This window comes from Oncorhynchus masou, chromosome 25, assembly GCF_036934945.1.
Source record: "Oncorhynchus masou masou isolate Uvic2021 chromosome 25, UVic_Omas_1.1, whole genome shotgun sequence".
NCBI lineage: Eukaryota > Metazoa > Chordata > Actinopteri > Salmoniformes > Salmonidae > Oncorhynchus > Oncorhynchus masou.
Genome location: NC_088236.1, coordinates 2,006,596 through 2,020,473, shown reverse-complemented (window position 1 = coordinate 2,020,473; position 13,878 = coordinate 2,006,596). Strand labels below are relative to the sequence as shown.

The 13,878-nt window shown below is 46.5% G+C and overlaps 1 protein-coding gene across 1 annotated transcript in view; it reads left to right on the top strand.

Moving 5' to 3' along the window:
• The window catches only part of tmem8b (transmembrane protein 8B), a 358,579-nt gene that overhangs the window by 147,207 nt on the left and 197,494 nt on the right, over window positions 1–13,878 (top strand). The window contains exon 3 of the mRNA XM_064936529.1: window positions 7,591–7,798. Coding sequence (XP_064792601.1) covers window positions 7,591–7,798 — 208 coding nt within the window. The remainder of the gene's footprint in view (window positions 1–7,590; window positions 7,799–13,878) is intronic.

Sequence of the window (13,878 nt, the reverse complement as noted above, 5' to 3'; positions counted from 1 at the left end):
CTTCACCACCAGCATGTAAACTCCCTCTGTTGTTTGGTCTCCTTCACCTCCAGCAGGTAAGCTCCCTCTTTATCTCTGTTGTTTGGTCTCCTTCCCCACCAGCAGGTAAACCCCCTCTGTAGTCTGGTCTCCTTCACCACCAGCAGGTAAACTCCCTCTTTATCTCTGTAGTCTGGTCTCCTTCACCACCAGCATGTAAACTCCCTCTGTAGTCTGGTCTCCTTCACCACCAGCAGGTAAACTCCCTCTGTAGTCTGGTCTCCTTCACCACCAGCAGGTAAACTCCCTCTTTATCTCTGTTGTTTGGTCTCCTTCACCACCAGCATGTAAACTCCCTCTGTTGTTTGGTCTCCTTCACCACCAGCAGGTAAGCTCCCTCTTTATCTCTGTTGTTTGGTCTCCTTCCCCACCAGCAGGTAAACCCCCTCTGTAGTCTGGTCTCCTTCACCACCAGCAGGTAAACTCCCTCTTTATCTCTGTAGTCTGGTCTCCTTCACCACCAGCAGGTAAACTCCCTCTTTATCTCTGGTGTTTGGTCTCCTTCACCACCAGCATGTAAACTCCCTCTGTAGTCTGGTCTCCTTCACCACCAGCAGGTAAACTCCCTCTGTAGTCTGGTCTCCTTCACCACCAGCAGGTAAACTCCCTCTTTATCTCTGTTGTTTGGTCTCCTTCACCACCAGCATGTAAACTCCCTCTGTTGTTTGGTCTCCTTCACCACCAGCAGGTAAACTCCCTCTGTAGTCTGGTCTCCTTCACCACCAGCAGGTAAACTCCCTCTGTAGTCTGGTCTCCTTCAGCACCAGTAGGTAAACTCCCTCTGTAGTCTGGTCTCCTTCACCACCAGTAGGTAAACTCCCTCTGTAGTCTGGTCTCCTTCACCACCAGCAGGTAAACTCCCTCTTTATCTCTGTAGTCTGGTCTCCTTCACCACCAGCAGGTAAACTCCCTCTGCAGTCTGGTCTCCTTCACCACCAGCAGGTAAACTCCCTCTTTACCTCTGTAGTCTGGTCTCCACCACCAGCAGGTAAACTCCCTCTTTACCTCTGTAGTCTGGTCTCCTTCACCACCAGCAGGTAAACTCCCTCTTTACCTCTGTTGTCTGGTCTCCACCACCAGCAGGTAAACTCCCTCTTTACCTCTGTAGTCTGGTCTCCTTCACCACCAGCAGGTAAACTCCCTCTTTACCTCTGTAGTCTGGTCTCCACCACCAGCAGGTAAACTCCCTCTTTACCTCTGTAGTCTGGTCTCCTTCACCACCAGCAGGTAAACTCCCTCTTTACCTCTGTAGTCTGGTCTCCACCACCAGCAGGTAAACTCCCTCTTTACCTCTGTAGTCTGGTCTCCTTCACCACCAGCAGGTAAACTCCCTCTGTAGTCTGGTCTCCTTCACCACCAGCAGGTAAACCCCCTCTGTAGTCTGGTCTCCTTCACCACCAGCAGGTAAACTCCCTCTTTACCTCTGTAGTCTGGTCTCCACCACCAGCAGGTAAACTCCCTCTTTACCTCTGTAGTCTGGTCTCCTTCACCACCAGCAGGTAAACTCCCTCTGTAGTCTGGTCTCCTTCACCACCAGCAGGTAAACCCCCTCTGTAGTCTGGTCTCCTTCACCACCAGCAGGTAAACTCCCTCTGTAGTCTGGTCTCCTTCACCCCCAGTAGGTAAACTCCCTCTTTATCTCCGTTGTCTGGTCTCCTTCACCACCAGCAGGTAAACTCCCTCTGTAGTCTGGTCTCCTTCACCACCAGCAGGTAAACTCCCTCTTTACCTCTGTAGTCTGGTCTCCTTCATCACCAGCAGGTAAACTCCCTCTTTACCTCTGTAGTCTGGTCTCCTTCACCACCAGCAGTTACCATACCTGGTTTGCTAGGTGGTTGATATGTAGGTGGTTGATATGTTACCATACCCGGTCTGCTCGGTGGTTGATATGTTACCATACCTGGTCTGCTAGGTGGTTGCTATGTTACCATACCTGGTCTGCTAGATGGTTGATATGTTACCATACCTGGTCTGCTAGATGGTTGATATGTTACCATACCCGGTCTGCTAGGTGGTTGATATGGTACCATACCCGGTCTGCTAGGTGGTTGCTATGTTACCATACCCGGTCTGCTAGGTGGTTGATATGTTACCATACCCAGTCTGCTAGGTGGTTGATATGTTTCCATACCCGGTCCGCTAGGTGGTTGCTATGGTACCATACCCGGTCCGCTAGTTGGTTGCTATGGTACCATACCCGGTCTGTTATGTGGTTGCTATGTTACCATACCCGGTCCGCTAGGTGGTTGCTATGGTACCATACCCGGTCCACTAGTTGGTTGCTATGGTACCATACCCGGTCTGTTATGTGGTTGCTATGGTACCATACCCAGTCTGTTAGCTGGTTGCTATGGTACCATACCCGGTCTGCTAGGTGGTTGCTATGGTACCATACCCGGTCTGCTAGGTGGTTGCTATGGTACCATATCCGGTCCGCTAGGTGGTTGCTATGTTACCATACCCGGTCTGTTAGGTGGTTGCTATGTTACCATACCCAGTCTGCTAGGTGGTTGATATGTTACCATACCCAGTCTGTTAGGTGGTTGCTATGGTACCATATCCGGTCTGCTAGGTGGTTGCTATGTTACCATACCCAGTCTGCTAGGTGGTTGATATGTTACCATACCCGGTCTGCTAGGTGGTTGATATGTTTCCATACCCGGTCCGCTAGGTGGTTGCTATGGTACCATACCCGGTCCGCTAGGTGGTTGCTATGGTACCATACCCGGTCCGTTAGGTGGTTGCTATGGTACCATACCCGGTCTGTTAGGTGGTTGCTATGGTACCATACCCGGTCTGCTAGGTGGTTGCTATGTTACCATACCCGGTCTGCTAGGTGGTTGCTATGGTACCATACCCGGTCTGTTAGGTGGTTGCTATGGTACCATACCCGGTCTGTTAGGTGGTTGCTATGGTACCATACCCGGTCTGTTAGGTGGTTGCTATGGTACCATACCCGGTCTGTTAGGTGGTTGCTATGGTACCATACCCGGTCTGCAAGGTGGTTGCTATGGTACCATACCCAGTCTGCTAGGTGGTTGCTATGGTACCATACCCGGTCTGCTAGGTGGTTGCTACTTAAAGTCCCCAGAATATTTACAGTATTAGGCAAGGCTGCCTTCTCTTCTTGTGCTCTTCTTGACTCATGGAATAATCTACAATCCATACTTCATCTAGACATGTTAGTGCCACTGAATGAATTTAAAATATTGATGGGCGGGAGACGGAGAGACTTACAGAGGGGGACTGTAAGGCAAAGGGTGGCTACTTTGAAGAATCTCAAATATTAAAATATATTTAGATTTGTTTAACACTTTTTTTGGTTACTACATGATTCCATATGTGTTATTTCATAGTTTTGGTGTCTTCACTATTATTCTACAATGTAGGACATAGTCCAAAATAATGAAAGACCCTGCAAATAACCCCTAATGAACAGACCCCTCCATTAAGAGTCCCTCTTATTAACATACCCCCTCATTAACATTCACCCTCATTAACAGTCCCCCTCATTAACATACCCCCTCATTAACATACCCCCTCATTAACAGTCCCCCTCATTAACATACCCCCTCATTAACATACCCCCTCATTAACAGTCCCCCTCATTAACATACCCCCTCATTAACATACCCCCTCATTAACAGTCCCCCTCATTAACATTCACCCTCATTAACTTCCCCCCTCATTAACATCCCCCTCATTAACATACCCCCTCATTAACATTCACCCTCATTAACATTCACTCTCATTAACATTCACTCTCATTAACATACCCCCTCATTAACATCCCCCCTCATTAACATCCCCCCTCATTAACATACACCCCATCTCATTAAGAGACCCCCCATTAAGAGTATCCCCTCATTAAGAGAACCCCTCATTAAGAACCCCCCCCATTAAGAAACCCCCTCATTAAGAGACCCCCTCATTAACATACCCCCTCATTAAGAACCCCTCCCATTAAGAAACCACCTCATCAAGAGATCCCCTTCAAAAGCTAGCAGATAACATGACTCAATAAAGGAGAGCGAGTCTTACTTTAGTGTTCACTCTGTCTGGGAAAAAGACAGGCCTCATTAGTTAAACAACAAAGCAGAGGCTAGTGAGCCTACATTATTGACTTGGTTTAATAACCAAAGCTGCTCCTTGTCTTTTCCTCTGGGGGAAGCCATGGCTTGTTGGATTAGTGTCGCCACACCGCTTTACCAACTGATTGGTTGGTTGTTGTACCTAACTGACCGCTCACTTTCTCCCAGTTGATCTGGCGATTTTAGAGGCTTCATTTGAGATTTGTTGTCTGGCTTCTCCATATATGCACAGTTTTGTCGGTACAAAACGGAGCTACTCACCCCCCATGCATCCTATTGGCACACGCATGCCTCAGCCAGGAATGGTACACATGACATCAACAGCCAGGAAAATGTCTACCTGAATATTTTTGTACAAATCTTAATAATGTAAGTCACAATTTCCCGTCTGTGACTGGAGGAGCCACAGAAATATATTTCTCTCTCTCACAATTCAAATAAATTAAATTCAAATGGCTTTAATGGCATGGGAAATGTCTTAACATTGCCAAAGCAAGTGAAGTAGATCATATACAAAAGTGAAATAAACAATATAAAATGAACAGTAAACATTACACTCACAAAAGTTCCAAAGGAATAGAGACATTTCAAATTTCATAATTCTGCATGCCGGGTCTCAATTTGGTGTTGGTCCCATTTTGTAAATTATTGGTTGGTGAGAGGACCCCAGACCTCACAACCATAAAGGGCATGAGTTCTATGACTGATTCAAGTATTCTTAGCCAGATCCTAATTGTTATGTCAAATGTTATGTTCCTTTTGATGGCGTAGAATGCCCTTCTTGCCTTGTCTCTCAGATCGTTCACAGCTTTGTGGAAGTTACCTGTGGCGCTGATGTTTAGGCCAAGGTATGTGTAGTTTCTTGTGTACTCTAGGGCAACGGTGTCTAGATGGAATTTGTATTTGTGGTCCTGGCGACTGGACTTTTTTTGGAACACCATTATTTTTTGTCTTACTGAGATTTACTGTCAAGGCCCAGGTCTGAGAATCTGTGCAGAAGATCTAGATGCTTCTGTAGGCCCTCCTTGGTTGGGAACAGAAGCACCAGAACATCAGCAAACAGTAGACATTTGACTTCAGATTCTAGTAGGGTGAGGCCGGGTGCTGCAGACTGTTCTAGTGCCCTCGCCAATTCGTTGATATATATGTTGAAGAGCTCAAACTGCATCTCTGTCTCACCCCACGGCACTGTGGGAAGAAATGTGTGTTTTTTGCCAATTTTAACCGCACACTTGTTGTTTGTGTACATGGATTTTAAAATGTTGTATGTTTTTCCTCCAACACCTCTTTCCATCAATTTGTATAGCAGACCCTCATGCTAAATTGAGTCAAAAGCTTTTTTTAAATTAACAAACGATGAGAAGACTTTGCCTCTCTTTTGGTTTGTTTCTTTGTCAATTATGGTCTGCTGGGTGAATACGTGATCTGTTGTACAGTAATTTGGTAAAAACCCAATTTGACATTTATTCAGTACATTGTACATTCAGTACACTGAGGAAATGTACAAGTCTGCTGTTATTGATAATGCAGAGAATTTTCCCAAGGTTGCTTATGACGCATTTCCCACAGTAGTTATTGTGGTCAAATTTCTCTCCACTGTTGTGGATTGGGGTGATCAGCCCTCGGTTCCAGAAGGTTCCAGAAGACGAGGATGATGTAATGGTGATCAGCCCTCGGTTCCAGAAGATGAGGATGATGTAATGGTGATCAGCCCTCGGTTTCAGAAGGTTCTAGATGAGCTGAGGATGATGTAATGGCGCCGGCGCTATTTATTTTTTTATTTTTGCATTGTTTGTAACTTATTTTGTACACAATGTTGATGCTACTTCTGGAATCAGAACAGCGATTACTCACCTCTGGGATGTAGTGGAGCAGATTGAGGCTTCAAGTTCTTCGGCGTCCACATCACCAACAAACTATCATGGTCCAAGCACACCAAGACAGTCATGAAGATGCCAGGACAAAACCTATTCCCCCTCAGGGGACTGAAAAGATTTAGCATGGGTCCTCAGATCCTCAAAGAGATTTATACAGCTGCACCATCGAGAGCATCCTGACTGGTTGCATCACTGCCTGGTATGGCAACTGCTCGGCCCCCTCGACTGCAAGGCGCTACAGAGGGTAGTGCGAACGGCCCAGTACATCACTGGCCAAGCTTCCTGCCATCCAGGACCTCTATACCAGGGAGTGTCAGATGAAGGCCCTAAAAATGGTCAAGACTTCAGCTACCCTAGTCAAAGACTGTTCTCTCTTCTAACGCACGGCAAGCGGTACCAGAGCGCCAAGTCTATAACCAACAGGCTTCTAAACAGCTTCTACCCCCAAGCCATAAGAGTCCTCAACATCTAATCAAATGGCTACCCAGACTATTTGCATCCCCCCTTACGCTGCTGCTACTCTCTGTTGTTATCGATGCATAGTCACTTTAATAACTCTACCTACATGGACATATTACCTCAATTACCTCAACTAACCGGTGCTCCCTGCACATTGACTCTGTACCGGTACCGCCTGTATGTAGTCTCACTATTGTTATTTTACTGCTGCTCTTTAATTATTTGTTACTTTTATTTCCTTTTCTTTTAGGTATTTTTATTCTTAAAACTTCATTGTTGGTTAAGGGCATTTCACTGTAAGGTCATGTGACAAATAAAATTTGATTTTGATTTGACAATATTATTTGTTAAAGAGTTAAAAGTTTAAAGAGTTTAAGTAGAGCCAACTGGAATTTGTGGTCTGTATATTTTATCATTTAATTTAGGATACCATCAATACCAGAGGCCGTTTAGCCTTTTAGGTTGGAGGATTTTGTCTAGTAGTTCATTCAATGTAATTTGAGAATTCAGTAGGTTCTGGTAGTCTTTAATAGTTGATTCTATCTCTCTCACTCTCTCTCTCTCACCGGAGCTCTCTCACCCGCTCTCTCTCTTGCTCTCTTGCTCTCTCTCTCTTGCTCTCTCTCTCGCTCTCTCTGCTCTCTTTCTCTCTCTCCCTCTCTCTTGCTCTCTCGCTCTCTCTCTCTCGCTCTCTCTTGCTCTCTTTCTCTCTCTCGCTCTCTCTAACTCTCGCTCTCTAACTCTCACTCTCTCTCTCTCTTGCCCGCTCTCTCTCTCGCTCTCTCTTGCTCTCTCTCTCTCTTGCTCTCTTTCTCTCTTTCTCTTGCTCTCTCTTTCTCTCTCTCTCTCTCTTGCTCTCTCACTCTCTCGCCCTCTCACTCTTTCTCTCTTGGTCTTTCTCTCTCTCTAATTAATTCTCTAGTTGCTCCTCTGATTTATCATTTATATAATGAGGAAAGTGAAGCCCATAATTTCAACAGCTTGCAGGTTTTAGATCACACTAAATGATGAAAGCTCTCCGTCTTCCTGGGGAAGATAACTATCAGGAAGTGCGTGTATTTGTGTCTACACTGTCTGTGTTCTTGTACTTTACTTAACTAAAGGTTGTTTGTTATTGTCTCTAGGTACTTCAGAGCAGGAGCCCCTCCCGTCATCAACCCCCTCCACACGCGATTCCCACAGGATACCATCATCCCAGGGTCCTTTGCAGTCACGCTCACCTGGACTCTACCAAACCGCACCACAGGGGTGTTCAATGTGACCTCACCCCTCCCCGGGGACTGGTTCCTGGCTGCACACCTGCCCAAAGATGAGGGAAAGATCTCTGTCAAGGTGAGTCTGGATGAATGGACATGCTGAGTCTTTCTGGATGATGGTTGGGCTGGTTTTCTCTGGCTGGAGAGTTTTTTCCCCACACAGTCTGTTGAGTATGTTAACATAGTGTTTTAAACAGATACAGGGATAGGGTACACCCCTGCCTTGTACCTCTTGAGAAATGGACGGTAGGTTTTGAGTTGCACATTTTGGTTGATCCAATAGAGGGTCAGAGGGTGGCGCATAGCTGCGAGTCAGATAGAGAGATAGACTGGATCTCCATCGGGCTGAGATGCCTGCTTGCCATCCCTGATCAGATCACCAGCTAAAGCAAGCCAGAGCCGATGGGGCGTACTGACAGTTAGCACAGTGCTAACCCAACGCTCCCACGGAGTCTGTGTTCTTCTACCCCTGCTGTCAGGGCAGTCTGTGGTCTTCTATTTCTGCTGTCAGGGCAGTCTGCGGTCTTCTATCTCTGCTGTCAGGGCAGTCTGTGGTCTTCTATCTCTGCTGTCAGGGCAGTCTGTGGTCTTCTACCCTGTCAGGGCAGTCTGTGGTCTTCTATCTCTGCTGTCAGGGCAGTCTGTGGTCTTCTACCCCTGCTGTCAGGGCAGTCTGTGGTCTTCTATCTCTGCTGTCAGGGCAGTCTGTGGTCTTCTACCCCTGCTGTCAGGGCAGTCTGTGGTCTTCTATCTCTGCTGTCAGGGCAGTCTGTGGTCTTCTACCCTGTCAGGGCAGTCTGTGGTCTTCTATCTCTGCTGTCAGGGCAGTCTGTGGTCTTCTACCCCTGCTGTCAGGGCAGTCTGCGGTCTTCTATCTCTGCTGTCAGGGCAGTCTGTGGCCTTCTGCCTCTGCTGTCAGGGTGATTCTGCTCTGCTCTGGACACACACAGGAACACACTAGTCGTTGGCTGTTTGTCTCAGCAGTGCCTGTTTAATTAGCAGTAGTCAGTAGCTACTTCCCGACCTGCCTAGTCTGTCACACTCATGTAATGTCTGTACCTGTCCTCAAACTGGGCCATATCCTGTCTGAAGGAACCTCTGAGCTTGTGTGTGTGTATGCGTGGTGTGTGATGTGTGGTCTGTGTGTGTGTGTATGCGTGGTGTGTGCTTGTGTGATGTGTGATGTGTATGTGTGTGCATGTGCGTGCGCGTGCGTGTGTGTGTGTGTGCACGTGTGTGTGTGTGTTATTAAAGCATGTTGTAGTCTAAACTTGGAAATGTTCTGCTTCAGCCTGGCTTTTCTGTGAGCAGACAGACACTGTAATGGAGATGTAGCATCCTGATGTCTGAGCCAAGATGGCCCTCTGACTAATGCTGCAGAGCCCCTGATGGCTGAGCCAAGATGGCCCTCTGACTAATGCTGCAGAGCCCCTAATGGCTGAGCCAAGATGGCCCTCTGACTAATGCTGCAGAGCCCCTAATGGCTGAGCCAAGATGGCCCTCTGACTAATGCTGCAGAGCCCCTAATGGCTGAGCCAAGATGGCCCTCTGACTAATGCTGCAGAGCCCCTGGTGGCTGAGCCAAGATGGCCCTCTGACTAATGCTGCAGAGCCCCTGGTGGCTGAGCCAAGATGGCCCTCTGACTAATGCTGCAGAGCCCCTGGTGGCTGAGCCAAGATGGCCCTCTGACTAATGCTGCAGAGTCCCTGGTGGCTGAGCCAAGATGGCCCTCTGACTAATGCTGCAGAGCCCCTAATGGCTGAGCCAAGATGGCCCTCTGACTAATGCTGCAGAGCCCCTGATGGCTGAGCCAAGATGGCCCTCTGACTAATGCTGCAGAGTCCCCACTGTTCTGTAATAAGATGGCCCTCTGACTAATGCTGCAGAGCCCCTAATGGCTGAGCCAAGATGGCCCTCTGACTAATGCTGCAGAGCCCCTGGTGGCTGAGCCAAGATGGCCCTCTGACTAATGCTGCAGAGCCCCTGATGGCTGAGCCAAGATGGCCCTCTGACTAATGCTGCAGAGCCCCTAATGGCTGAGCCAAGATGGCCCTCTGACTAATGCTGCAGAGTCCCCACTGTTCTGTAATAAGATGGCCCTCTGACTAATGCTGCAGAGCCCCTAATGGCTGAGCCAAGATGGCCCTCTGACTAATGCTGCAGAGCCCCTGGTGGCTGAGCCAAGATGGCCCTCTGACTAATGCTGCAGAGCCCCTGATGGCTGAGCCAAGATGGCCCTCTGACTAATGCTGCAGAGCCCCTGGTGGCTGAGCCAAGATGGCCCTCTGACTAATGCTGCAGAGCCCCTGATGGCTGAGCCAAGATGGCCCTCTGACTAATGCTGCAGAGTCCCCACTGTTCTGTAATAAGATGGCCCTCTGACTAATGCTGCAGAGCCCCTGATGGCTGAGCCAAGATGGCCCTCTGACTAATGCTGCAGAGCCCCTAATGGCTGAGCCAAGATGGCCCTCTGACTAATGCTGCAGAGCCCCTGGTGGCTGAGCCAAGATGGCCCTCTGACTAATGCTGCAGAGCCCCTGATGGCTGAGCCAAGATGGCCCTCTGACTAATGCTGCAGAGCCCCTGGTGGCTGAGCCAAGATGGCCCTCTGACTAATGCTGCAGAGCCCCTGATTGCTGAGCCAAGATGGCCCTCTGACTAATGCTGCAGAGCCCCTGGTGGCTGAGCCAAGATGGCCCTCTGACTAATGCTGCAGAGCCCCTGGTGGCTGAGCCAAGATGGCCCTCTGACTAATGCTGCAGAGCCCCTGGTGGCTGAGCCAAGATGGCCCTCTGACTAATGCTGCAGAGCCCCTGGTGGCTGAGCCAAGATGGCCCTTTGACTAATGCTGCAGAGTCCCCACTGTTCTGTAATAAGATGGCCCTCTGACTAATGCTGCAGAGTCCCCACTGTTCTGTAATAAGATGGCCCTCTGACTAATGCTGCAGAGCCTTCAATCAGCAGAGCTGTGTTTGTGATATTTTAGGTACACCTTTCTCAGGCGGAGATGTTGCACTGCATGTGAGCTAGTCTCAATATTGAAATGTCACTGTAGAACAAAGAGTCTGTCGGAGAGGAGAGAAATGAGAGCAAGAGAGAAATGTGTTGCTGTTCCGTCGTTCTGTGGTTTTATGGTTGATTACCCAGCGCTGCGCTCTGCTGCAGGGTTTATCTACTAATTACATCTTAATTATTTTATTAGCACATGTCAGGTGGAGCTTCTGAGGGCATACAGGAGAGATCAACACACATTCTGTTAACAGCAGATTAAACAGGGAACATTCATTGTTGTCTTTATGCGGTTTGACAGATGTTAACAGCACAGAAAATCCATCTTGTACAAAGAATAACAATGTACAATATAGAACTTTACATTTAGCTGGTTGGTTGGTAGAGGATAAAACCACCTTTACATTTAGCTGGTTGGTTGGTAGAGGATAAAACCACCTTTACATTTAGCTGGTTGGTTGGTAGAGGATAAAACCACCTTTACATTTAGCTGGTTGGTTGGTAGAGGATAAAACCACCTTTACATTTAGCTGGTTGGTTGGTAGAGGATAAAACCACCTTTACATTTAGCTGGTTGGTTGGTAGAGGATACAGCCACCTTTACATTTAGCTGGTTTGTTGGTAGAGGATAAAACCACCTTTACATTTAGCTGGTTGGTTGGTAGAGGATATAACCACCTTTACATGTAGCTGGTTGGTTGGTAGAGGATAAAACCACCTTTACATTTAGCTGGTTGGTTGGTAGAGGATAAAACCACCTTTACATTTAGCTGGTTGGTTGGTAGAGGATAAAACCACCTTTACATTTAGCTGGTTGGTTGGTAGAGGATAAAACCGCCTTTACATTTAGCTGGCTGGTTGTTAGAGGATAAAACCACCTTTACATTTAGCTGGTTGGTTGGTAGAGGATAAAACCTAAAACCACCTTTACATTTAGCTGGTTGGTTGGTAGAGGATAAAACCGCCTTTACATTTAGCTGGTTGGTTGGTAGATGATAAAACCACCTTTACATTTAGCTGGTTGGTAGAGGATAAAACCACCTTTACATTTAGCTGGTTGTTTGGTAGAGGATAAAACCACCTTTACATTTAGCTGGCTGGTTGTTAGAGGATAAAACCACCTTTACATTTAGCTGGTTGGTTGGTAGAGGATAAAACCACCTTTACATTTAGCTGGTTGTTTGGTAGAGGATAAAACCACCTTTACATTTAGCTGGCTGGTTGTTAGAGGATAAAACCACCTTTACATTTAGCTGGTTGGTTGGTAGAGGATAAAACCTAAAACCACCTTTACATTTAGCTGGTTGGTTGGTAGAGGATAAAACCACCTTTACATTTAGCTGGTTGGTTGGTAGAGGATAAAACCACCTTTACATTTAGCTGGTTGTTTGGTAGAGGATAAATCCATGGGTGTGGTTGGTTTATCTATGCTGCAAGTAAATCTTATCTCACATTATATCACAGCTTCAATCCACAGCTGACTTTAGATTGATTGTGTAGATAAATTAGACAAATCTAAAATACCATTATGGGTCTTTGTAATCTGAGGGAAATATGTGTCTCTAATATGATCATACATTTGGCAGGATGTGCAGCTCAGTTGCCACCTCATTTTGTGGGCAGTGTGCACATAGCCTGTCTTCTCTTAAGAGGCAGGTCTGCCTTTGGCAGCCTTTCTCAATAGCAAGGCTATGCTCACTGAGTCTGTACATAGTCAAGGATTTTCTTAATTTTGGGTCAGTCACAGTTTGAGCTGAGCGATTACCAAAATGTCTGTTATTTTTTGGTTTTAATGAAATAACTATACAATTGACCGACTTAGGTTCAATTATTTGAATTCCATTTAGTTTTTTTTTCTTTCTGTGAGTTCGATGTGCAGTTTCGGTAGAGATAAAATCAGAGGAAGCCTGAACTGTGTGATGTAGTAGGGAGTTGTAGTTTCTGTAGAGATGAATCAGAGGATGCCTGAACTGTGTGATGTGGTAGGGAGTTGTAGTTTCCAACACGGTAATATTCTACATAGTTTAAGCGCAGAATACGTGGTAATTAACTCCAATGACCATAATCCATTGTGTGCCTGCTTAAACTTGTCCGGTTTGTGCCGGAGCAAACATGGAGACTGAGAGAAGAGAGAACGTGAGATGGAGAGGGATTGAAAGCAGTTGCTTCCTGAGCCTGAAAATAATTAGTTATTTAATAGTTGGTATTCAGCAGTCATAAAAGTATTATTTACCTTTGAAGAACTCCTAAAATAGTGATTTTGTCAGACAGCAGCTCTATAGAGATGAGGTGATGACTTGGTATCATCAAATCATTTTGGATTTTTATTAAAGTAAAGTAATGTGAATGAATGATGGTTCATCAAATCAAATCAAATGGATTTATATGGCCCTTCTGCTGATGGTGGCTATGACAAACTGTCCCCAGAAAGGCCAAAACCTAGGAAGAAACCGAGAGAGGAACCAGGCTATGAGGGGTGGCCAGTCATCTTCTGGCTGTGCCGGGTGGAGATTATAACAGAACATGGCCAGAACCTCGGAAGAAACCTAGAAAGGAACCAGGCTATGAGGGGTGGCCAGTCCTCTTCTGGCTGTGCCGGGTGGAGATTATAACAGAACATGGCCAAGATGTTCAAATGTTCATAAATGACCAGCATGGTCAAATAATAATAATCACAGTAGTTGTAGAGGGTGCAACAGGTCAGCACCTTAGGAGTAAATGTCAGTTGTCTTTTCATAGCCGATCATTCAGAGTATCTCTACTGCTCCTGCTGAGTGATCAGCAGTAATGAACAGTCACTACAATCATGGGACTTTTATTCATTGTTTTATTCTGTGTTGTTACAGCATTCAACCCACTTAATGCATAGTGCATTTAATGTCCCCCCAAAAGTGTAAACCAAAATCAAAAACAGTGATTTTTTTTCAAAAGTGAAACTGAAGTGACCATTAAAAAGCACTAATTGCTCAGCACCAGTCACAGTGGTCTGGTATTGTGCCACCGTGTCTGTTTAGGGACAAATTCTTAATTCTTTCCAATGTGTCAAGTAATTATCTTTTAGTTTTCTCATGATTTGGTTGGGTCTAAGTGTGTTGCTGTCCTGGGGCTCTGTGGAGTCTATTTGTGTTTGTGAACAGAGCCCCAGG